The sequence below is a fragment of the Labeo rohita genome, chromosome 23 (genome assembly GCF_022985175.1).
Source record: "Labeo rohita strain BAU-BD-2019 chromosome 23, IGBB_LRoh.1.0, whole genome shotgun sequence".
Taxonomy (NCBI): Eukaryota; Metazoa; Chordata; class Actinopteri; order Cypriniformes; family Cyprinidae; genus Labeo; species Labeo rohita.
In genome coordinates this window covers 27,855,783-27,879,695 of record NC_066891.1, presented here as the reverse complement: position 1 = coordinate 27,879,695, position 23,913 = coordinate 27,855,783, and the positions used below count along the sequence as shown (strand labels likewise).

Here is a 23,913-nt window from a genome sequence, read left to right as displayed (position 1 = left end):
CTCATTTAAGCCAGTTCTTTTTTTAATGAAAAGCATCAAATCAGAAACATACAGCATGACCAGTGCAGCCTAATTTCCTAAATAAGTTACTGAAATGAGGCATTTTTTAAAATAAAAACTCAAAAAAGATCTCATTGAGTCTCTAACACTGTCCGTCATTATGCATCATTAGCAGAAAATAATTTCTTTCATATTGCCCAACATTATAACTGAAATGTGTTTTTTTCAGACTTCAGAATTCAGAATTCAAATTAAATGCGAATTAAGCTTCTTATCCGGCATCACAAAATTTAGCAAAATTGCCCAAAATTATAACTATGTGATTCTTGATTGTAAATCAAAAATGTACAGCATGACCAGTGTAGGCCAATTATAATTAAAATATACCAAAAAGTTAAATGTAAATAAAATCAAGATCTCGTAAATCAAAATGAATCTTATCCAGCACTGCAAAATAATCGGATGGTTGCTGCTTAAAACAAGTTGTCAACTAATGCTACTTTAATAAATGGACAAATATAATGAAATGGTAATTAAAAGTGTGAAATTGTAAATGTTTGGTAGGGTGCGTTGTCCTGTTTAAAGAGCCAGTCACACTACACTTCTTAGTAGGGCTAAAGTACTCAACTAACTGTTAGCTGACCAGAAGAGTCTTGGTCTACCAAAATGTTATCAGTCACTTAGTCGGAGGAAAAAAAAATTCACAGAAAGTGGAAAAGTCATGCAATCCATGACGGACAGATCGTTAATGGCTGGTCTGTGTGGTAACACAGTACATTGGGCAGGACATCCAAACGCTCACCTATCATTCATCTAACTCAAATATGGCTTATCATCTAAAATATGTAAGTAGTAACAACTTTACATGGCAGCTCAATCTAATGTTAATCTAGAAAAATGTGCCCTATTCAAGTGTGGAACCTGAATAGCAGTGCCCTCACTTGCTCTTAAAATACTCCCTCATTTTTGGTCATACAGATAAGAGTAATACATCTTTCAAGTCTGTAAAGACTCTACATTTATTTGTGTGCACTCACAATAACAACAAAATATTGAGCTTTTGTAAAATAATGAAAGCAAATAGGATGTGCTTTCAGACGTCTCATTCTTTGACCTTGAATGCGTCAAAAAAATATAATAACTGAAACTTTGTGTATACTTGCCTTACATACATGAAACATAACTATAGAGAGTGAAATATCTACTTTCAAATTAATTTGCCTCCTTACTGTTTTTTTTTTTCCTGACTCATTCATAATAATTACTTCTCGAGTTGTGGCAAGCTTTATGCGTGCACTTGAGTGCTTATTAGTCTTTGTAGGCAATTAAAGGCTCATTATTATGATTTAAATGGTTTATTAATAAACGTGTGATTAGTCATATAAGAGTTTGAACTTCCAAAATGAAGTTTAAATGCGGGTTCAAACGATCCCAAATTCGGTTGTAAACAATCCCAGGTGAGAAAGAAGAGTCTTATCTAGTGAAACAATCGGTTATTTTCATTTTAAAAATACAATTTAAAATATTTTTAATCTGAAGCACTCGTGTTGCCTTCCTCTCCATGAACTCTGTGTATTCTGGCTCAAGACAGTTAGAGTATGTCGAAAAACTCCAATCGTATTTTCTCCCTCAACTTAAAAAATCATTTCAAAATCATCCTACATCGCTGCAGAAGTACCAAGCAAAGTGAACATGCAATGATCAAACACCCTTAACAAAAAAACGGTAAAACAGCGATATAGGACAATTTTGAAGTTGAGGGAGAACATGAGATGGGAGTTTTTTGACATACACTAACTGTCATGAACCGGAAAAAACAGAGTTCAGGGAGAGTGAGGCAAGACGGGCGTTTGGCATTAAAAAGTATATAAACTGTATTATTTTTATAAAAAATGACCAATCGTTTCGATAGATAAGACCCTTCTTTCTTGGCTGGGATCATTTACAGCCGCATTTTGGATCGTTTGAAGCCGCATTTAAACTGCATTTTGGAAGTTCAAACTCAGGGCACCATATCAGTCCATTATATGGAGAAAAATCCTGAAATGTTCTCCTCCAAAACAAAATTTCATTACAGCTGAAGAAAGAAAGATATGAACATCTTGGATGAACATCTTGGATGCCCTACTTTTTAGTTCCATTGACTTCCATTTGTATGCTTTAGCACAGTCAAAAAATGGCATACAGTACCTATCATGTTTTGGTGAACTTCACTTTCTGAATTTATAAAATTGAAAACATGTGACCAATAGACAACTAATAGTGGCCTATTAGCAGTAAAGTTGTGAAGCAGTAAAGCAGTTTATTGCATTTTTTGTGAGTGTTGAATTCTGTTTTTTGTTATATAGATGCTGCAGTGTGTGACATCATATTATGACCATTGCAGTCTTTGTTGAAATTTTGTCTAGTTTAACCACGTTTAACTTTTCCTGCAAGATTCTCTTCAAACTGTTGCTTCGCTATGACTGTAGTCGACCTGAAAGGGAAAACCGCACATAGAATGTTTATGCTAATGCTCGCTATAGCGCCACTTGTGGTGACACTGAGAATGCAACAAATACTTGCATTGGGTTATGAATTCTGACACTTTTTGGTTTGTAACAGTGTGTGAAATCATAGAGCAGGATTTCACAGCAAAGCCTCAGTTGACCATGTTTTCTATGCTGACATTCTCCACAACTTTCCATGCTTTGGCTGTGCCGGAATTAGCATATAATGCATTTGTTCTTCGGCGCTGACTGCTCGATTCAACTTGAACTTGAGTCTTTATCAGCTCAAGCGTGTCTGATTATGATACTGTCCGTGAGGGCGGGAGGGAGCGGGGTGGGCAGGGGACAGTGAAGTGTGTTAAAACGCATATGGGGATTATCTTTCCCCAGAGAATTCCTCTTTAATGCATGCTGTGCTCCAGCCTCTTGGAATTAGCCATCTTTAATCCTATTTGCTCAGCTACATTCAAAATCTTTTCATAGCTTTGATTCCTTGTTAGTCTGCGGAACTATAGACTGTTACTGATTTCTGTGCTATTGTGCGCAGACTGTGATAATTACAGCTAAATCTGCCGCATCCCAAAGGACTCGGCTGCTAATGTCACTCGGTAAGAGCCGTTATGTTACATTTGGTCATTTTTTTCGGGGAAAAGTAATTGCCATGCTCTCAACTGTATCTGATAGGCATGGGAAACAGTCATGTGTGTTGATTGTTGTGTGTTGATTTCATTCTGGTGCTAGAATACTCAGCTGTATATGTGATCACATATGCATCGATAATAATGATATTGCATGAGTAAGGCTGTATTTTTAGTATTTGTATTGTTTAAGTATTTGGTTTTTAACTATGTTAAGGTCTCTGCTAGCTAAGTTCAGGCACCGAGTTCATGGACGATATTATTCTTTCTTACAGTCCATTTCAATTACTCTTTATTGTTTCTTTTTGATTGTTTTGTCTTTTTGATGATTTTTCTGTTTTTATTTATTGTATATTTTGCCACTTCAATTAAATTTTTTAACTATTATGTTACTATGTTTTATAAATTAATCCTAATTTTAGTTTTATTTCTAATATTATCAGTTTTTATTGTTATATATTTTCCACTTCAGAGCTTTTTTTTTCTTTAAATTATTTTTTTCTTTGGTGTATTTTGTAAATGAAAACCTAATTTTACATTCACTTCTAATATTATCAGTTAATTTTTTTGCCACTTTAGTGCTGTTTTTTTATTCCTTGTAGGTTTTTTAAGTGTGTTTTGTAAGTAAAACCTCATTTTAAATTTACTTCTAATTTTCTAGTTTTAAACTCATTTAAAATTAGACACTTTCACAAGTCGAAGTGAAAAGTCAGACATTTTCTTAAAGTGAAACACAGCTCTCAGGAGAAATGTTAATTCAGTCGTTCTTTGCAGTGTTTCTATTTTGTTCATACTGTGTTGAAACACCTATATTTATGGGATATTTGTGAAGCAATTAATGCTCCCATATTTTGATTCTCACACAACAGTTTTTGTTCGACGTGTGAAATGTACTATGTTTACGCGTGACACTCCCTTGTCAATAGAAGCTGATCACACAAATCAAGACCACCCAGCATGCTACAGTAACCAGTCTGATACAAATACTATATCGTGAATGAAAATGAAAGAAAAGTGGATGGTACACTTGATATTTTATGCTGTAGATCTAGCATCATATGTTTAATAATAAGGAGAAATGTTTTACATATATGGCATACAGAGAGTTGATGAATGAATGTTGAAACCTTGTTAAATCGCCTTAGTTGTGTTTAAAAACAACTGATACTTTGGCGACTGATTTTGTGTGGCTTATATCAAAGGATAAAAAGGGCATGGCATGTACTCCGTAACCTTAACATAGTATTTATGTTCAGTCAGTCGTTACTTATGCTAAGCTGATGATGTGCTGGTCATTCAACCCTTCGAACGGCTGTCAACAATTAAAACACACTGCCTTCAATCCGAACACATGCTCAGATTTCATCTTACCGCAAACAAACACAGCGTTTTGGTTTTAGCAACAATATATACAAAACATACCAGACAGAAATTGAGTTAAATGTGTATTTAATTATCAGTGTACCTATAAAAATATGTGAATGCATAATATCATATTTTGTAACTATTTAGCCAAAAGTCTCTGAAAAATGGTTCCCTTTTTATTTCTATTTATTCTTAAGTGAATAGAGGAGCAGTTTTAAGTGATAAAAGGAACTGAAATCTTTTGACAGTTTAGTTTGGATTTTTGGCCCTAATCTTGGAAACTGTAGTTGATATTTTATCCATATTACATTTTATTTAAGTTCAACAACAGAAATATATACTGTAATCAATTAATGATTGATTTTAGCCAGGTAAGATTTGCTTTCAAAAGTGTCACAGACATTCAATAAAAGATTGACATCAAATACTTAAATACAATAGATATAAATAAATATAAAGGGTCAAATTATTAGAACGAGAAAAATAAAGTAGAAATTTAGAAATATAGTAAAAGTATTTAGAAGAGTGTTGAAAAAATGAGTAGAAACTTAGAAACATTGTGAAAGTGTTTAGAAAAGTGTAGAAAAATTAGTTGAAAGTGAGTAAAGAAATATGGTAAAAGTATTTAGAAAAGTGTACAAAAAATGAGTATGAAATTAGAAATATGGTAAAAAGAATTTAGAAAGGTTTAGAAAAAATTAGTAGGAACTGAATAGAAATATTGTAAAAAGTATTTAGAAAAGTGTTGGAAAAATGAGAAGAAACTTAGAAATATTGTAAAAGTATTTAGAGAAGTGTAGAAAAAATAGTCGAAACTTAGAAATATTTAAAAAAAAATAGAAAAGTTTAGAAAAAATGAGTAGAAATAGAGTAGAAATATTGTAAAAATATTTAAAAAAGTGTAGAAAAATAGTAGAAATTGAGTGGAAATATTGTAAAAATATTTAGAAAAGTGTAGAAAAAATAGTAGAAACTGAGTAGAGGAGAAATGTGGTAAAAGTATTTGGAAAAGTGTTGGAAAAATGAGTAGAAACTTAGAAATATTGTGAAAATATTTAGAAAAGTGTAGAAAAAACGAGTATAAATTTAGAAATATTATAAAAAGAATTTAGAAAAGTGTAGAAAAATGAGTAGAAACTTAGAAATATTGTGAAAATATTTAGAAAAGTGTAGAAACAGTAGAAACTTAGAAATATTGTAAAATTATTTAGAAAAGTGTAGAAAAATGAGTAGAAACTTAAAAATATTGTGAAATTTATTTAGAAAAGTGTAGAAAAATGAGTAGAAACTTAAAAAATATTGTGAAAATATTTAGAAAAGTGTAGAAGAAAATTGTAGAAACGTGGAAATATTGTAACATTTATTTAGAAAATTGTAGAAAAATTAGTAGAAACTCAGAAATATTGTACAAAGAATTTAGAAAAATGTAGTAAAATGAGTATTTAGAAATACTATTTGTACTTTTTTGTTATTAAAATTATGAGAAAGTGCAGTTGACTGTGAATAAAATGTTTTACTTTAAGAAAATGCTTTTGCAGTGGTTCTGTCTTTGATACATTTAAACCTTTTAAATAGTTTCCCACTAAAATCTACAAATGACAGATTTGAAGTTTTACAAGTTCCTGTTATACAAGAGGAGATGAAAGCTTTTCCTCTCTTTTTTATGAGAATAAAACTGAGCAAACGATCAAAAGAAAGCAGAAAAAAGAAAGCTCTGAGACTGGCTGTCTCTGCCTAGCTTAGTCGCCCCCTTCCCAAAGCGATGCGAAATTAGCTTAGGTGTACCAGGCAGAGCCGCTGGACTTGAAAAGTGAAAACATTAAGCTCAGATGAGTTTGTCTAAAGACTGATTGGCCCCTAATTAGCCAAGTGACCTTTGATCTTTTCAGAAATAAGTACAGGATCAGGTTTGGGAGCGAGACAAAGGCAAGAACAGTCTTAGCACACACCGAACGCTAATTCAGCAAAGAATGCCTGTAATTAGGAGCGCTCGTCTCATTCCAGCGCATATTTAACGCTGGGAAGAAGGAAAATAAGCTGGAAAAGTGGGATGTGGGATCATAGCCGAGGGATCGGTTTCACCATTGGCTATTCACAATATTTCAAAGAAAAAAAAAACACAAAACACAAGAAAAATGTTTAGCGACAAAGCTTACAGATTTGACTTTTGTCGTCGCCTAATACTCTTTCGATGAAAAGGAGGTCTTAAACGTATAGTTTGTACTACTCTGTGAAACTGTTGCTATTGTATCGTAATCCAAATCTGCTTCTCACAATCATCATCATCCATAGGGTTTTGTAGTTACTCTTGAGGAAAACTGTAAAGCTGTGGCAGAGAGTAAACCTTGCCATCTTTACCAATTTTTTATGCGCATCTGTGAACTCCATGAGATTGTAGACTAAAAAAAAAAAAAAAAGGTACAAAAGCTGTCGCAGGGGCAGTACCTATTCAAAAAGTACACTTTTGTACACAAAGCGTCCATATTGGTACCATAATGGTAAATATTAGTACCTAAAATGTACAGATAGTTTTTTGCAAATGGACAAAATCTGATATCCAGAACTAAAAAAACTATTTTTGAAATATAGAACATTTCAGAAAACAAAGTCAGTGTTTTTATCCATGCATATATTCATTTTTCTTTTTATTATATTTGTAGTAAATATTTAAAGTTTGGGGTAGGGGAGATTTTTTAAAAATGACGCCATTCATTCATTCATTCATTCATTTATTCATTCATTTTTTTCACACAGTCCTTTAGAAATCATTGTAATATGCTCATTTGGTGCTAAATTATCATTTTTAATTTCTATTTATTTTTACATTTTTACGCAATTTATTATTATTCACATTTTTATATTAAAATTATTATTATTATTAAAACTCAGTTATGATTTTTCTTATTATCATTGTTTTGATGATTAATATTTTTGTGGAAACTGTGATTTATTTATTTTTTTTTTTTCCTGATTCTTAGATTATGGAAATTTTGAAAGAACAGCATTTATTTAAAATAGAAAAAAAAAAGAAGGAATTTTGTAACATTATAAATGTAAATGACTGTCAGTTTGGATCAATTTAATGCATCCTTTCTGAATTAAAATGTTTGTCTTAATCTTTTTGAAAAAAATCTTACTTAGTCCAAACTTTTAAACTGTAATGTATCATGATTTTCACAAAACATTAATCAGCACAACTGTTTTCAACACTGATGATAATCATAAATGTTTTTGAGTAGCAAATCAGCATATTAGAATTATTTCTGAAGGATTATGTGATACTGAAGACTGGAGTAATGATGTTAAAAATTATGATCAATGATGCATCACAGGAATAAATTACACTTTAAATTTTTATTCAAATAGAAAATAGTTTTAATTTTTAATTCTAGTAATATTTTTAATCAAACAAAAGCAAACTTGGTGAGCATAGGAGAATTCTTTCAAAAACACTTAAAAAAAATCATAATTATTTCAAACTTTTAACCGCTAATACATAAAGTGTAGGCTTGTTTTTTATCATCTATCGGCCACTGAAAAACCCATATCCGTCGAGCACTAGTAAGAACCCTTACAGCACATGAGGGAATCAATGAGAGCCTTGTCCGTGTTAAGCAAAAACATTTTTATACGCATGCAGCTGTTTGATGTGACATGATAGATCAGTACTGCACTAGTGCATCTTCTGAAACCCAAGACAATGTGTCTCATTCTTGCCATCTCAGCATTGAGAAGGATGTTCTTGTGACAGTATGTGGCCAGCGGCAAAGACCAATACACAAGACAAGCAAAGACAAGGCGAAGAAGACCAATCTTTGTTAGTTCCCTTTTGCCCTCTCAATTGCTTTAGCTTGTCCTTTAACAAAACATGTTTGCGAAACTTTCAGCCGCAGGAAATGGTTTGTTATTGAACTTCAGAATTGGAACTTCAGTGAGCACATAATCCAGTGCGATTGACTTGAATATACACTGACCAAAATTATAACCAACACTTTTTTTTGCCACCAATTTTCATGAACTGGACTCAAAGATCTAAGACTTTTTCTGTATACACAAAAGGCCTATTTCTCTCAAATATTGTTCTCAAATCTGTCTAAATCTGTGTTAGTGAGCACTTCTCCTTTGCCGAGGTAATCCATCCACCTCACAGGTGTGGCATATCAAGATGCTGATTAGACAGCATGATTATTGCACAGGAGTGCCTTAGGCTGGTCATAATAAAAGTTCACTCTAAAATGTGCAGTTTTATCACACACAGTGCAATGCCACAGATGTCTCAAGTTTTGAGGGAGCGTGCAATTGGCATGCTGACTGCAGGAATGTCCACCAGAGCTGTTGCCGTGAATTAAATGTTAATTTCTCTACCATAAGCTGTTTCCAAAGGTGTATCAGAGAATTTGGCAGTACATCCAACCAGCCTCACAACCACAGACCATGTGTAACCACACCATCCCAGGACCTCCACATCCAGCATCTTCACCTCCAAGATCGTCTGAGACCAGCCACGTGGACAGCTGCTGCAGCAGTCGGTTTGCGTAACTAAAGCATTTCTGCACAAACTGTCAGAAACTGTCTCAGGGAAGCTCATCTGCATGCTCGTCATCCTCATCAGGGTCTCAACCTGACTGCAGTTCGTCGTCGTAACCGACTTGAGTGGGCAAATGCTCACACTCGATGGCGTCTGGCACTTTGGAGAGGTGTTCTCTTCACGGATGAATCCCGGTTTTCACTGTACAGGGCAGATGGCAGACAGCGTGTATGGCGTTGTGTGGGTGAGCGGTTTGCTGATGTCAACGTTGTGGATCGAGTGGCCCATGGTGGCGGTGGGGTTATGGTATGGGCAGGCATATGTTATGGACAACGAACACAGGTGCATTTATTGATGGCGTTTTGAATGCTCAGAGATACCGTGACGAGATCCTGAGGCCCATTGTTGTGCCATTCATCCACAACCATCAACTCATGTTGCAGCATGATAATGCACGGCTCTGTACACAATTCCTGGAAGCTGTAAACATCCCAATTCTTGCATGGCCAGCATACTCACCGGACATGTCGCCCATTGAGCATGTTTGGGATGCTCTGGATCGGCGTATACGACAGCGTGTTACAGTTCCTGCCAATATCCAGCAACTTCGCACAGCAATTGAAGAGGAGTGGACCAACATTCCACAGGCCACAATCAACAACCTGATCAACTCTATGCGAAGGAGATGTGTTGCACTGCGTGAGGCAAATGGTGGTCACACCAGATACTGACTGGTTTTTGGAACCCCTCCAATACCGTAAAACTGCACATTTTAGAGTGGCCTTTTATTATGACCAGCCTAAGGCACACCTGTGCAATAATCATGCTGTCTAATCAGCATCTTGATATGCCACACCTGTGAGGTGGATGGATTATCTCGGCAAAGGAGAAGTGCTCACTAACACAGATTTAGACAGATTTGTGAACAATATTTGAGAGAAACAGGCCTTTTGTGTACATAGAAAAAGTCTTAGATCTTTGAGTTCACCTCATGAAAAAGGGGGGCAAAAACAAAACTGTTGTGTTTATAATTTTGGTCAGTGTAGTTTGCACAAACAGGAAATACACCATTTACTCAGCTTTTTGTCATACATAATCTAGCACTAGTTTAGCAGAGGTTTTAGCATAAGTTTACAAGTTTACAAGCAGAATATATAAAATAATATGCTATTTTCCGTACATTGAAAGTGAATGGGGCTGTTGCCGAGGCTGTAACGCATCAAAATAACTGAAAACATTAATTTGCGAACAATAAAATATGCCATATCAAGATGTCGGTCCAGGCTTGACATCAATCACAAGAAAAACATGTGCGAGCTGTTGTCTTCAAACCTGACGAGACACCTCTCAATGCATATTTGCAAAATTGGATATGTGCTTGTCTGCATCAAATCTACTTTTATAGTATGTAAATGATAACAGACTTTTTCTTTGTTAAAGAACTGATTTTATTTTTGATGTCCAAGTTCTTAACATCTTAAAAAGCATGTTTACTGAAGTTTTATTAGCACTACACAGAACATTCAGAATGACTGTGGTTAATGGAAAGGATGTGTTGAGTTGCGTTGGCTCAGCCAAAGCTGTAAATTGCCATCTGAACAAGTCATTCGTGAAGTCTCATAATTGGTTATGGATGCTGTTCAGATGTATGCATATACAGCACTGCACAGATTTTAAGAGTGTTTTGAATGTGTTCTGCTTAATTCTTGCCTGAGGTTAAAAGTTTTATAGCTTTATGGTTGAAACTGTGACTTCCTTAACCTCTTTAACTTCAGTCTATCCCTTCAGGCCATGCTCAGAATAAATCCCTCTTAAAAAAAATAGAAAGTCTGCCCTAAGAAGTCTTCTATGCTCATGAATGCTACATTTATTTGAAAACAAAAAGAGTAATGTTATGATATATTATTACAATTTAAATTAACTGCATTAAACTAAATTAAACTGTAATTTATTCCTGTGATCGAAGCTGAATTTTCAGAATCATTACTGTAGTCCTCAGTGTCACATGATTCTTCAGAAATCAGTCTGATATGCTGATGTGTGCTGCTCAAGAAACATTTATGATGATTATCAGTGTTAATTGCTGGTTGAAAACAGTTGTGCTGCTTCATATTTTTGTGGAAACCACAATATAAATATTTTTATTTATAAATAGGTCAAAGTAGTTCAAAAGAATAGCATTTATTTGAAACAGAAATCATTCTTTACTGTACATTCTATATTTGAATTGTGGTGAGACCTTATGTTAAAGATCTCTGCTAATATTCATATTACTAGCTTGTTGGCTGTTTATTAGATGCCTTAATCTGTCCCTATACCTAAACTTAACTAATAATAAGGAGCAAATTAGGAGAACTGGACTTTGGAATAAAGGGTGGCCAGAGCACCCTATTTGAATTGCTCAGTTCCTTCTTCTTCTCCAAAATGAATTGCATTTTTGAGGGTCTAAACATGCTTGAAAACTTATGCAACTTTGCATAAACGCAAAAAGTAGTGAAAATTTACATCTGATATGGGTGTCAGAAGTGGCTGTGGTAAAATGGCTCGATAGCGCCACCTATAAAATTATAACGAAGTGCCCTTCGAGCTATGTTTTACATACATGTACGAAATTTGGTAGACACATGTAACACACCAATACCTACAAAAATGTCTCCTGGTATGAAGTCCAAAACAGGAAATCTGATATTTTAAGTTTTCTCTGCAAGTTTTGTGCTGTTTTTGCCATTTTCAGGCGTTGTATTTAAATGAACAAACACCTAGAGATTTAAACAGATCAACACCAAATTTGGTCAGTCTAATCTAAAGCCCTTTGTGCCATTAAATTGTGAAGATCTTGAGTTTTCGTTGAAGGATGTGTCCGTGGTTGGCTGACAAACTTCGATGTTTCGCTATGAAACAGGAAGTTGTTATAATTCAGGCATACAATGTCTAAACTGCACCACAGTTCGCATGTTTGATAAGCGTCCCATCCATGTCCATGCCCATATTCAGTTATGGTCATAGCGCCACCTGCTGGCAACAGGAAGTTACATGTTTTACACTGTAATGAACTCCTCATAGAGATTTAATAACATCAACATTATATTTGGTCAGTGTAATCTTTAGAGGCCTTTGCTATGTTAAATCGCAAAGATCTTAGGTTTTCGTTGAAAGACGTGTCAAAAAAACGTTGAAAAAATGAATGTTAACTACTGACTCTTTGTAGATTCATCTTTTGAAAGTGAATATAAAACAAATTTACTCTCACAGCGTAGAATACAGCATCTTCTCCACATGACGTAAACCACAAGGAAATTTTACTGTGTTTGTGGGCAGACACGTTGTTTGCGATGTAGAACGTGGTGGACATTATGCAAATGTGTTAACTTGTGAGGTACAGTCGTAACAGAATAAGATTCGAATTCCTGACGACTCGTTCAGGTGATTGTGAGCCGATTCTTTTTTTTTGATAGACAATAACTTTATCGTGCACTGTCAACTTCACATGAAAGTTCATATTTGAAAAGGCGTAATAGGAGCACTTTAATTTAAGCAACTAGTTAAACAACTAGTTTTTTTGTTATGACGAACTCAACGGCACAATGCTACATTGTTCTGAATGACTTTCATTGGCTTTGCTATGTGTTTGCTAGTGTTTTTGCTGGTTGATAGGTGGTTGCTTACTGTCCCGAGTTGTAAAAGGCAAATGCTAAGTCTATAAGATAGTCTTCTCCCTGGATCCATTAGAACTAGAAACATTAAAAAATAAATGGTGTACTTTAAGGGGTAGTCCACTACAAAATGCAAATTCTGTAATCATTTACTCACTCTCATGTCGTTCCAAAACTATAATGAGAAAAATCCATTCACTCTTTTTTTTAAATCATAACATATTGCTCAGGTCCCACCCACGACCGCAGATGGATTGTCCCGTATTAACATATCTCCGCCCTCAGCCAGTTGTACACTGTCTGCCATTTTCATTTCATCAGAGCCACTGAGGACGCAGTGGATTAGTTTTGTTTTTGTTGGTAATGCGCCCGTGAATACACAAATAATGGAAGAGAGGGGTGGGGTCAGCAGCAGCTCATTATCATTTAAAGAGATATGCACCGAAATGGGTCGCTCTGAACAGAGCTGTTTTTTGACTAGATAAAAAGGGTGTTGTTTTACACAACCATTGAGGAATTTTAACCAAAGCATATTACAGACATTTCATTAAAATCCCAAGAATCATACCAACTTGTGGATAATGGGCATCCGATGTCCTCTTTAAGTTAACAGACATATCCTTTCACCCCAAAACACAAAACAATACAACACGCAATTTAAAATGCAGGTAAAACACCTGTGAAAAATCAGTATAGAAATTCCTTCATATTAGCACAGAACACTGGAGGCTATTTTCAGAGAGCAGTGTTTTTATGAGTTTCACATTTGGTTTAGTCATGCATACTTTATCGTTCCTCAGAGAACAGCTGGAAATGTAAGTGACGGTTCAGCTGTCAAAGATCACGCGTGCGTTTCGTCAGCCTTTCTCACGTTTACAGCGCTGAGATCTGAATGAGGCAGCAGAGCCTCTCTTCTGTAGATAGGATGGAGGTGGGAGACGCTGCTGTTGGAGTCACTCTGGAGCTGCAGAAAGACTCCATTGTCTCAACCTGACATTGACGTCAAAGCTGCTCCATACAGACATAAAGGCACAAAAACTTCAGTAGTATTTGTTGTGTCTTGTGTTAATTGTTCAACAGGCAATACTAATCAGTTATTCACCCCATTTTAGACACAATCAGCTGTATTATTTATTGGTCAAGTCAATTTAATAGATTTGTTCACGGTTAAGGATTCATTCACATCTGTAAAGTCCTCAAACATAATTATAATAATTTATAATAGTATAAACTGTATAATACCTGTACTAGAACTACTGCTGCCACCACCACTACTACTACTATTAATAATAAGTAAATACAATCTGTAGGGTAGGGCTTGTCCTGTTTGTCAAGTGTGATTTGAGTCGTGACCTGTGAGTGTAAAGGTCATTTTGTTTGCATGGCTCATGTGGAGGAGGAACTTGAGGACTCTTAAGAGATGAATAACTGAGCTATGAATAGAATGGGAGTCTGTTTTGGAAAATTACGGTAATTATTACTGATTTGACGAAGAAACAGTGATTACAGAATTCTTGGAAGTTACATGTGGGAAAAAATGATTCATGTTATTGTCTTTAGTATTGTAAGAATGACTAATAATAATTAGAATAATAATATTAATAATATGTTTGTTAAGTAATATACTAAAATACATTAGTGTATATATATATATATAATGAACTCTTATATTTTCATGGTTTTAAGGGTGAAAAGTTGGAATATTTTTAGACCTTTTACCCTTACCTTTTGTCTATCATTTTAGGTCTACAAAAATAAAATAAAATAATAGAATAAAATAATAATTTTCATTTGTGTGGTATAGAAATAACAGCAACAATTTACATAACAGCACCTATAAAGAAAATACCCTAGGGTGAAAATAAAATATATATTTTGTAAATATTTTCTCTAAATAAAAAAAAAGAAAAATGTTGACATTAATAAGTGCATATTAGATACAAAATGAATAAATAAATAAATAAATAAATAAATACAAAATAAAATAAAATAAAATAAAATAAAACAAACACTGTGGTTCAGATTGTCTATTTTATTTCACAAAGGGAAAAAACAGCAACAATTTACATAACAGCACCAACAGAGAAAATAATCTAACAAGAAAATAAAGAAAATATATATTTAGTAAATATTTTACCTAAAAAGGTCTATTTTTACAAAATTGTAATGAATTTTTAAGTGCAAAAAATGACATTAATAAGTGCATCTTAGATTAAAAAATAAATTAATAAAATAAAAATTGTGGTTCAATGTGTCTATTTTATTTCACAAGGGAAAAACAGCAACAATTTACACAACAGCATCAATAGAGAAAATAACCTAATGAGAAAATAAGGAAAATATATATTTCATAAATATTTTACTTAAAAAAAGTAATCTGTTTTTACAAAGTTTTAATGAATTTTTAAGTGCACCCAAATGTGCTGACATTAATAAGTGCATCTTAGTTTTAAAAAATGTGGTTCAGTGTCTTTTTTATTTCACAAATATAATTCAATGACCACAGAAAAAAACAGCATCCGTTTTCATAACCGCACAGCAAAATGAAGAACAATGTAGTTTTGTAGTTTTAGATTAGTTAAATAAAATGAATTGAATATTTCTTAAACTTTTAAATGTGTACTTCCTCATCATGTGTAATGCGTGATTATTTCCTGTCTGTGATTCTCTCTCTCTGTCTGAAGGTTCAAACGCATCTTGAAAATCCCACAAAGTATCACATCCAGCAGGCTCAGAGGCAGCAAGTGAAGGCGTATCTGTCCACCACACTGGGAGGAAAGCTCGGCTCTCAGGCCGTGAGCTTGCCGTGCCCCAGCCAGGTTCCTGACCACGGGGGAATGCCTCCGGGGCCGGGCAACAGCGCCCCCAACAGTCCCATGGCCTTACTGACCCTCAACTCCAACTGCGAGAAAGAGGTAATAGTGCAATATTTCACATCAGTGGTTTCTAAACACAATGGCTACATTAATATAATTGCTTCAGATAATATTTTAGTATATTTAGTTATTTATAAAGCGTCTTTATATTAATTCGTGATTTTACACATTTAGATTACACTTTATTTTTATTCTATGATTTAGGCTACATTTCTCATCAGGAAAAAGTGTAAAAACATTTTTTTTTTTCAATAAAACAACTGTTGGTTTCAGTTTATATATTTTATAGAAGAAGAAGATAGTTGACAGTTTCACCATTTTGACTCATAATTTCAATGGCCGGTATATAATTGAATTATATTTATTTGAATTAAAGTCATAAAAATATTGAAAACAATAACAATGTACATGTACAGCATAGTTAATGGAAAGTTAATATACTCAACTTGACAACAGGTTGTTGGGTATCAGATATAGAAAAAATTATTCATCCAATTTATTAATCTGTTGATCCAAAAAAAATTAAATAATCTTACATAATGAATGAACGAATAAATAAATAAATAAATGATTTGAACAGTTTCACAATATTCATTATTTGCAATTTTTTTTTTGTTAATTATAGATAATTAGTCTTTTTTATTCATTATTTATAACTCAAGACTCATTCAAAAAGCAGAAATTTTAAGTGAAGAGACAATTTCAGCAATTTCAAGCAAACTAAAAAACAGTTATACAAAAAATATGATATATTATGATAAATATGATATATAAATATTGATATATTCTCTTAAAGGAGAAGTCCACTTCCAAAACAAAGATTCACATATAATGTACTCACCCCCTTGTCATCCAAGATGTTCATGTCTTTCTTTCTTTTTTCAGCCGTAAAGAAATTATGTTTTCTGAGGGAAACATTTCAGGATTTTTCTCCATATAATGGACTGATATGGTGCCTTGAGTTTGAACTTCCAAAATGCAGCTTAAATGCAGCTTCAAACGATCCCAGCTGAGAAAGAAGAGTCTTATCTAGTGAAACGATCGGTTATTTTATTAAAATAATACAATTTATATACTTTTTAATCTCAAACGCTCGTCTTGTCTTGCTCTGCCTGAACTCTGTGTAATATGGTTTAAGACAATTAGTGTATGTCAAAAAACACCCATTGTATTTTCTCCCTCAACTTCAAAAATTATTTCAAAATCATCCACCATCGCTGCAGAAGTACTGACACAGTCTTTGCAACGTGAACATGCAAAGAAGATCAAACACCCTTAACAAAAAAGGTAAAACAGTGACGTAGGATGATTTTGAAGGGAGAACATGAGATGGGAGTTTTTCGACATACACTAACTGTCATGAAACGGAACAATAACAGTCCAGGCAGAGTAAGACAAGACGAGTGTTTGACATTAAAAAGTATATCAGTTGTATTATTTTTATAAAAATAACCGATCGTTTCGCTAGATAAGACTCTTCTTCCTCGGCTGGGATCGTTTACATCCACATTTGTGATCGTTTGAAGCCGCATTTAAACTGCATTTTGGAAGTTCAAAATCGGGGCACCATATCAGTCCATTATATGGAGAAAAATGCTTTTTGGCCGAGATACAACAATTTGAAAATCTGGAATCTGAGGTTAAAAGAATCAAAATATTGAGAAAATCACCTTTAAATTTGTCCAAATGAAGTTCTTAGCAATGCATATTACTAATCAAAAATTAAGTTTTGATATATTTACTGTAGGAAATGTACAAAATATGTTCATGGAACATTATCTTTACTTAATATCCCAATGATTTTTGACATAAAAGAAAAATTGATAATTTTGACCCATACAATGCATTGTTGGCTATTGCCACAAATAAAGCTGTGCTACTTAAGCTCATATGATCTTTTTCCCCCCCTCAGAATTGCACTTTATAACTCAGTTTATATATCAGAGTTTTTATCTTGTAATTCTGACTTTATTTCTCAGTTTATATCTTGCAGTTTTGAGTTCATATATTTTTTTGTTTGTTTGTTTGTTTTGTTTTGTTTTTTCAGTGGTGGAAACGGGCTTCCATACACGAAGCCTGTTACGAAACCAAAAGAGAAAATAAACAAAATATAATTTGCTAAATATTTAACATAAAAAATAAAGTCTATTTTTGAAAATGTTTAATGATGTTTTTGCTCCAAAAAAATGGTGGACATTTATAAGAGGACTATAGATAATAAAAGTAATGAATACTTGAATTGTCATGAAAAGAAGGTTAAAATGCAAAGATGATACAAAATATTTTATTTAAATAAAAAATGAGGTGAACCCAAGTGCAGAAGAGTTATTATTTTGATATTTATTGAAAGCAAAAGTACGTAAATATACCACATAATTGATCCTTCACAAAAATCTGCCTGCTATGTCCGACAAACAATGCTGCTCTCACACTACACATAAAAAAATAAATAAATAAATAAAATACATCGCAGACAAAGAGGAAACTGACAGCACGCCGACAGACAAGACAGAGCAGGTTACTTCTGGCTTTAAAATGTCATTTTTTAAGAAATTCGAACAATAAATATCATCAATGTGTCGAGACAGATCACTGTATTGCCTTATTAGATCTATTGACACGTGAACCAATCGTCTTTTCTTTTTTACTTAAAATACAAAAGAAACATGAATGAACATCAGAACATGTTTTAATTCGACCACGGAAATATGTCAGTACACACAATTTTTCAAGTTTAAGTCCACTGAAGTTAATCTACTCTCCTGTCTGATTTGTTTGTCGGCATAATGGCGGATTCTGCGTTATGATTGGTCAGATCGCCTGTCAATCAAGCTGTTTGCGAAGCGTCAATTGGGCATGAACATACAGGAGCCCAGAAACCAAAAAGCCCTATGGTGAGCTTTGACTAGATTAGCAAAACTGACTGACAGGACTGAAAATACTAGTTATGACACAAAATAAACCAGGCCTGGATAAAACTCACAAGGGAGAATATAAAGGGGAGGAAATGAGAAAGCTAAAGATGAGCCAAGACGTAATACTGAGCACATGGCAAATGAACAAAACAGAAAGCATGTGCTCCACACAAAGACAAGAACAAAACATGGATGAAATAAACAAGACTAGACTAGACCCTGACAGGTTCACCAAGAGCACGACAAAAACATTGCCCACAAACCCAGCGGCATCAGTAAATGATGTATAAATAGGTAGAGACATTATGAAGATGTCATTTTAGACCTCATTACCTGCTAATCAGTAAAACCATCTCCAGCCTCACCGTTTGCGCCTCTGTGAACGTCTCGCTGAAGCAGCTGGCGTAAATTGCGTCACTGTTCGCTGTGATAGAGAAAGTGAGAGAGAGAGAGATGTGCTAAAACAAGTGTTAATAGATTAGACAGAGTCTGACGTTGGCACGTTGAGAGGAAATACACAGCTCTTTAGGATGTACGTCAGATTAACCAGTGATTTTCAATATAGGAAATGGATTGATTTGAACTCTTTGACTTCGCAGTGTGTCATACCGTAGCTGAGCGGATGAGCTCTGACAGCTGATGACATCTATTGCTTTTGATTTTTCTCAGATGGACAATGTCATCGATGACATCATTAGTATGGAATCCAGTTACAATGATGATTTCATGGGACTCTCGTTGGACCCCGGACTTCAGATGGCCAACACGGTATATACACTTTTATACTTTCTTCTTTTAACTATAACAGTTTCTATAAATTCTGTAAATACTAAAATGAATATGCATATACATATGTATGTTGTGTGATAGTGCTGATTGGTTAAAGTCACCAGAAGCACATGGGCAGTCCCAAACCCTTCACTAGTAACTACTAGAGAAAAATTCATCATGCTATTTCATGCTTTTAAGGGCCATCGGCAGTACATTTATTTTTTTATTTATTTATGCTTGCAAAAAGACAAAAAAAACAACAGTAGTAATATAAAGAAATATAATTTTTTTTTCTTGCAAAACACCCCTATAATATAATATTTTAATTTATTTGTATTTTTTATTTAGCAAAAAACGAAACAAAAAGCGGTAATAATATAATGAAATATGCATATATTTTTGTTTAAAAAAAGGTAATATAATGAAGTATTATTTTATACTATTTAATTTAATTACATTTTGCTTGCAAAAACAAAAAACAGTAGTAATATAATAAGATATGTGTATGTATTTAATTTTGCCTGCAAAAAAACAGTACTTATTTAATGAAATATGCATTTATTTAATTTTGCTTGCAAAAAGATTTATGTAATGATATATTGTTTTGTTTTATTTTATTTTATACAAAATATTTATTCAAATAAATTTGTTAGCAAAATTAAATATGTATTATTTTATTGGTTATTTATTTTATTTTGCTAAAAAAAAAAAACTAAAAAAGGCAACAAAAAAAGTTTTAAATAATATGATTACATTAGTTTAGTTTAGTTTAGTTTAGTAACCAGCTAAACCCTGTTTAAGAACTTCAACAGTTGCGAGTTATGTAATCAGATTACTTTTTTCAAGTAACTAGTAAAGTAATGCATTACTTTTACATTTACAAGAACATATCTGAGTTACTTTTTCAAACAAGTAATGCAAGTATAAAAATAAAAATGCTAACATAAAAAATTAATCCTTTTTTTTTTTTTTTTACAAAATTATGTTTTATTATTTTATTTTATTTTATTTTATTTTATAAAATATGTATGTATTTAATTTAACTGGCAATAAAACAATTAACAAAATGATATATTCTTTTGTTTATTTTATTCATTTATTTATTTACCTGTGAAAACCAGATGTAATAAGAAAATAGTTGTATTCAATTAAATTTGTTTCCAGAAATGTAAGAACATCAAGAACTACCACCAGTGTTGGGGGAAATGTATTACAAGCAATGTTGTAGTACAATTGTCAAGTTATGTAATCAGATTACTTTTTTCAAGTAACTTGTAAAGTAATGTATTACTTTTAAATTGACAAAAAATATCTGAGGTACTGTTTCAAACAAATAATGCAAGTTACTTTGTCTTTTCCATTTACTCACTGACACCTCTCCTGTCCCTTGTTGAGAGAAATCGGGAGGCATTTCCTTCATCTTGAGGCTTATTACTTTCACTTTTGGTGTGAAAGGGCCCTTACAGTTGCCAAAAATGTAACTTTTTTGGGTTATTCAGCCCAGGTGACAGAAAGTAAAGCAAAAGTAAAGTAACTAAGTATCGCAATTAGTTACCTTTTTAAGGAGTAATGCAGTATTGCAACACTGACTACAAGTTTCAAAGGGATACAGTGATTCAAGTGTATTTTTATATTAGCAGTGAACGTGGTGAGACATTGTCTCTTTTTGTCATCTCACACAATCAGAGCTGTGGCTGGTGTCAGTATAGCAGAAAGCAGTGTGATCCAGTTGTCAACACCTGATCTAATGTCTGTCTGACAGCTGTCTGCGGAGGAATACTAAATAGACTTCATTTACTCACTCTCATGTCGTAGGCAGAATGTTCAAGCTGCTCTTTTCCACACAGTGACAGTGAAAAAGGACAACAAATTCTTGTGAGGCCATACGATGCACTTCAGAATATGATATAATGAGAAAGTAATGTGTGTTCTTGTGTTTCTAGATCCCCGTGTCAGCGAACCTCTTGGACATGTATAGTAACCCAGGCATGCCGCCTCCGGGAATCTCTATTAGTAACTCGTGCCCTGCTAACCTGCCCAACATCAAAAGGGAATTCTCTGGTAAGTGTCATATGCATTGATTAATGCCATTTTGTACCGTCTAAGACCCTCCAGGCCTTTTGACGATGTACTGAATTGTGTTTCACCTTTTAAAGTCCGTAGAAATGTCTTGTGTATGTATATATGCGTGAGAGATTGAAAACATGTGCTCATTTGCTACATAGTTACTACATCTCCAGCCATGATGCAAATGATGGACAAGCCCAGCTCCTGTAGCAAGTTTGAGAGCTATCAAAGGCCTGAAGGGTTTCCTGTGGGTACGTGCAAAGATTTCTCCCCTTGTCTGCATGTCTGTTAACAAAACAGAAACGTAATAATTTTATGAATTAAAATTGTTTTATGGATTAGATTTCCCCATACTGGCACAGTAGGTGTCTAAAAAAAGTTTTTACACACTTCAGTGTCACATAATCCTTCAGAAATCATTCTAAATCATTCTAATGATTTGCTGCTCAGGAAACATTTCTGATTATTATCAATGTTGATTTTCAAACTCAAGAGTTTGAGTTTGTATTTTGAGATACAAACTGAAAATTGTAAGATGTAGTTTTAGAATTATGAGAAAAAGTGCAGAGTTCTTAGTTTATATCTTGCAATTCTGCCTTATTTTTTTTAAATTGTGAGATATAAACTTGCAATTGTAAGTTATAAATTCTGAGGGGAAAAAGTCAACTCACAGTTCTGACTTATAACTCTCAATTGCGACTTTGTATCAATTCTGACTTGTAACTCGCAATTGCAACTTTGTATCACAAAATTCTGACATAACCTCGCAATTACGACTTTGTAACACACAATTGTGACTTTGTATCGTGCAATCCTGACTTTATAACTCACAATTTCGACTTTGTATCACAAAATTCATATTTTATAACTTGCAATTGCGACTTTGTATCACACAATCTGACTTCATAACATGCAATTGCAATTTCGTATAATGCAATTCCAACTTTATTACTGGAAATTGTGACTGTATCACACAATTTTGAGTTATAAATTTGGAATTGTGTGATACCAAGTTGCCATTTCTAGTGAGCAAGTCGGAATTGTGTGATACAAAATCGACTTTGTATCATGCAATTCCGACTTTATAGCATGCAGTTGCGATTTTGTATCACGCAATTACGAATTTATAACATGTAGTTACGACTTTGTATCACTCAATTCCGACTTTATAGCATGCAGTTGCGATTTTGTATTATGCAGTTCCAACTTTATAACATGCAGTTGCGACTTTGTATCATGCAATTCCGAACTGTGTGATAGCGTGATAATTGCAGTTACGATTTTGTATCACGCAGTTACGAATTTATAACATGTAGTTATGACTTTGTATCTTGCAATTACGAGTTATAAAGTTTAAATTGTGTAATACAAAGTCGCCATTTTGAGTGATAAAGTCGGAATTGCATGATACAAAATCGACAATAACATGCAGTTGTGATTTTGTATCACACAATTCCGAATTTATAACATGTAGTTATTAGCGACTTTGTATCACACAACTGGTTTTATAACTCGCAATTGTGACTTTGTATCACGCAATAACTCTGAATTCGGACTTTGTATCATGCCATTCTGGCTTTACACCTCGCAATTGCGAGTTTGTATTACGCAATTCCAACTTTATTAGTTGAAATTGCGACTTTGTATCATGACATATAACTTGCAATTGCGAGTTTACGTCTTGCAATTCTGATTGTTTCTCTTAATTATGAGTTTATATGACATTTAGTGTCATCTCAATGGTTCCAAAACATCTGGAAGATAAAGGCCTTCAGTTTCTCTTCTCACCCTCTTTTATCTTTTTTTCAGAGGCAGAAGTTCGTGCTCTCGCAAAGGAAAGGCAAAAAAAGGACAACCATAACTTAAGTAAGTTAGCTTTTTTATGTTGGGCAGTTTCCTAAAGCACTGTTTCATGTTTAAAAAGGAAGACCATTTCCATTCATGCCCCATAAACATGACATAATGAAGTTATTGTCTTTGCCTCATAGAGTTGTAAATGGATTACTGTAAATGTGATTTTGTTTAATTTTATAAATATGAGTGTGTAGCATAACATGCATTTTTCATCTGTTTTAGTTGAGAGGCGACGGAGATTCAACATTAACGATCGAATCAAAGAACTGGGGACTCTGATTCCTAAATCAAATGACCCGTAAGCAGAACAATGTTCAGTAGATACACACTTACACATGAAGCAGATGAATACATGCTATTATTACAGCAAAGGCTAATGCTGTTGATAGAGAGTCTATCAGATGCATTGGTGTCAGCTGCTTGTATGTGTTGCTCAGGGACATGCGCTGGAACAAGGGCACTATTCTAAAGGCCTCTGTGGATTACATCAGGAAACTTCAGAGAGAACAGCAGCGCGCCAAAGAGCTGGAAAACCGTCAGAAGAAGCTAGAACACGCCAACCGCCACCTGATGCTCAGGATACAGGTCAGTTCAGACACATCCCAGATCCCAACCAGGACAACAGCACTGTCAATATGTAACTATAAAATATAATTTCGTTCATTAATTTCGTCAATGAAGACGATGACAAAAAATATTTGTTAACGACTAAGATGAGATGTTGACAAGCTAAAACTAATATCTGATGATTAAAACT

At 33.8% G+C, this 23,913-nt stretch overlaps 1 protein-coding gene across 3 annotated transcripts in view; it reads left to right on the top strand.

Moving 5' to 3' along the window:
• mitfb (melanocyte inducing transcription factor b) overlaps nt 1–23,913 on the top strand; it is a 226,781-nt gene that overhangs the window by 28,803 nt on the left and 174,065 nt on the right. For all 3 annotated transcript variants that reach the window (XR_007825491.1, XM_051096176.1, XM_051096174.1), the window contains exons 3-9: nt 15,358–15,588; nt 19,134–19,232; nt 21,179–21,296; nt 21,461–21,553; nt 23,112–23,168; nt 23,379–23,454; nt 23,594–23,741. Coding sequence is in view for 2 of the 3 variants with exons in the window: in XM_051096176.1 (XP_050952133.1) it covers nt 15,358–15,588; nt 19,134–19,232; nt 21,179–21,296; nt 21,461–21,553; nt 23,112–23,168; nt 23,379–23,454; nt 23,594–23,741 (822 nt within the window). In the remaining variant the exon portion in view is untranslated. The remainder of the gene's footprint in view (nt 1–15,357; nt 15,589–19,133; nt 19,233–21,178; nt 21,297–21,460; nt 21,554–23,111; nt 23,169–23,378; nt 23,455–23,593; nt 23,742–23,913) is intronic.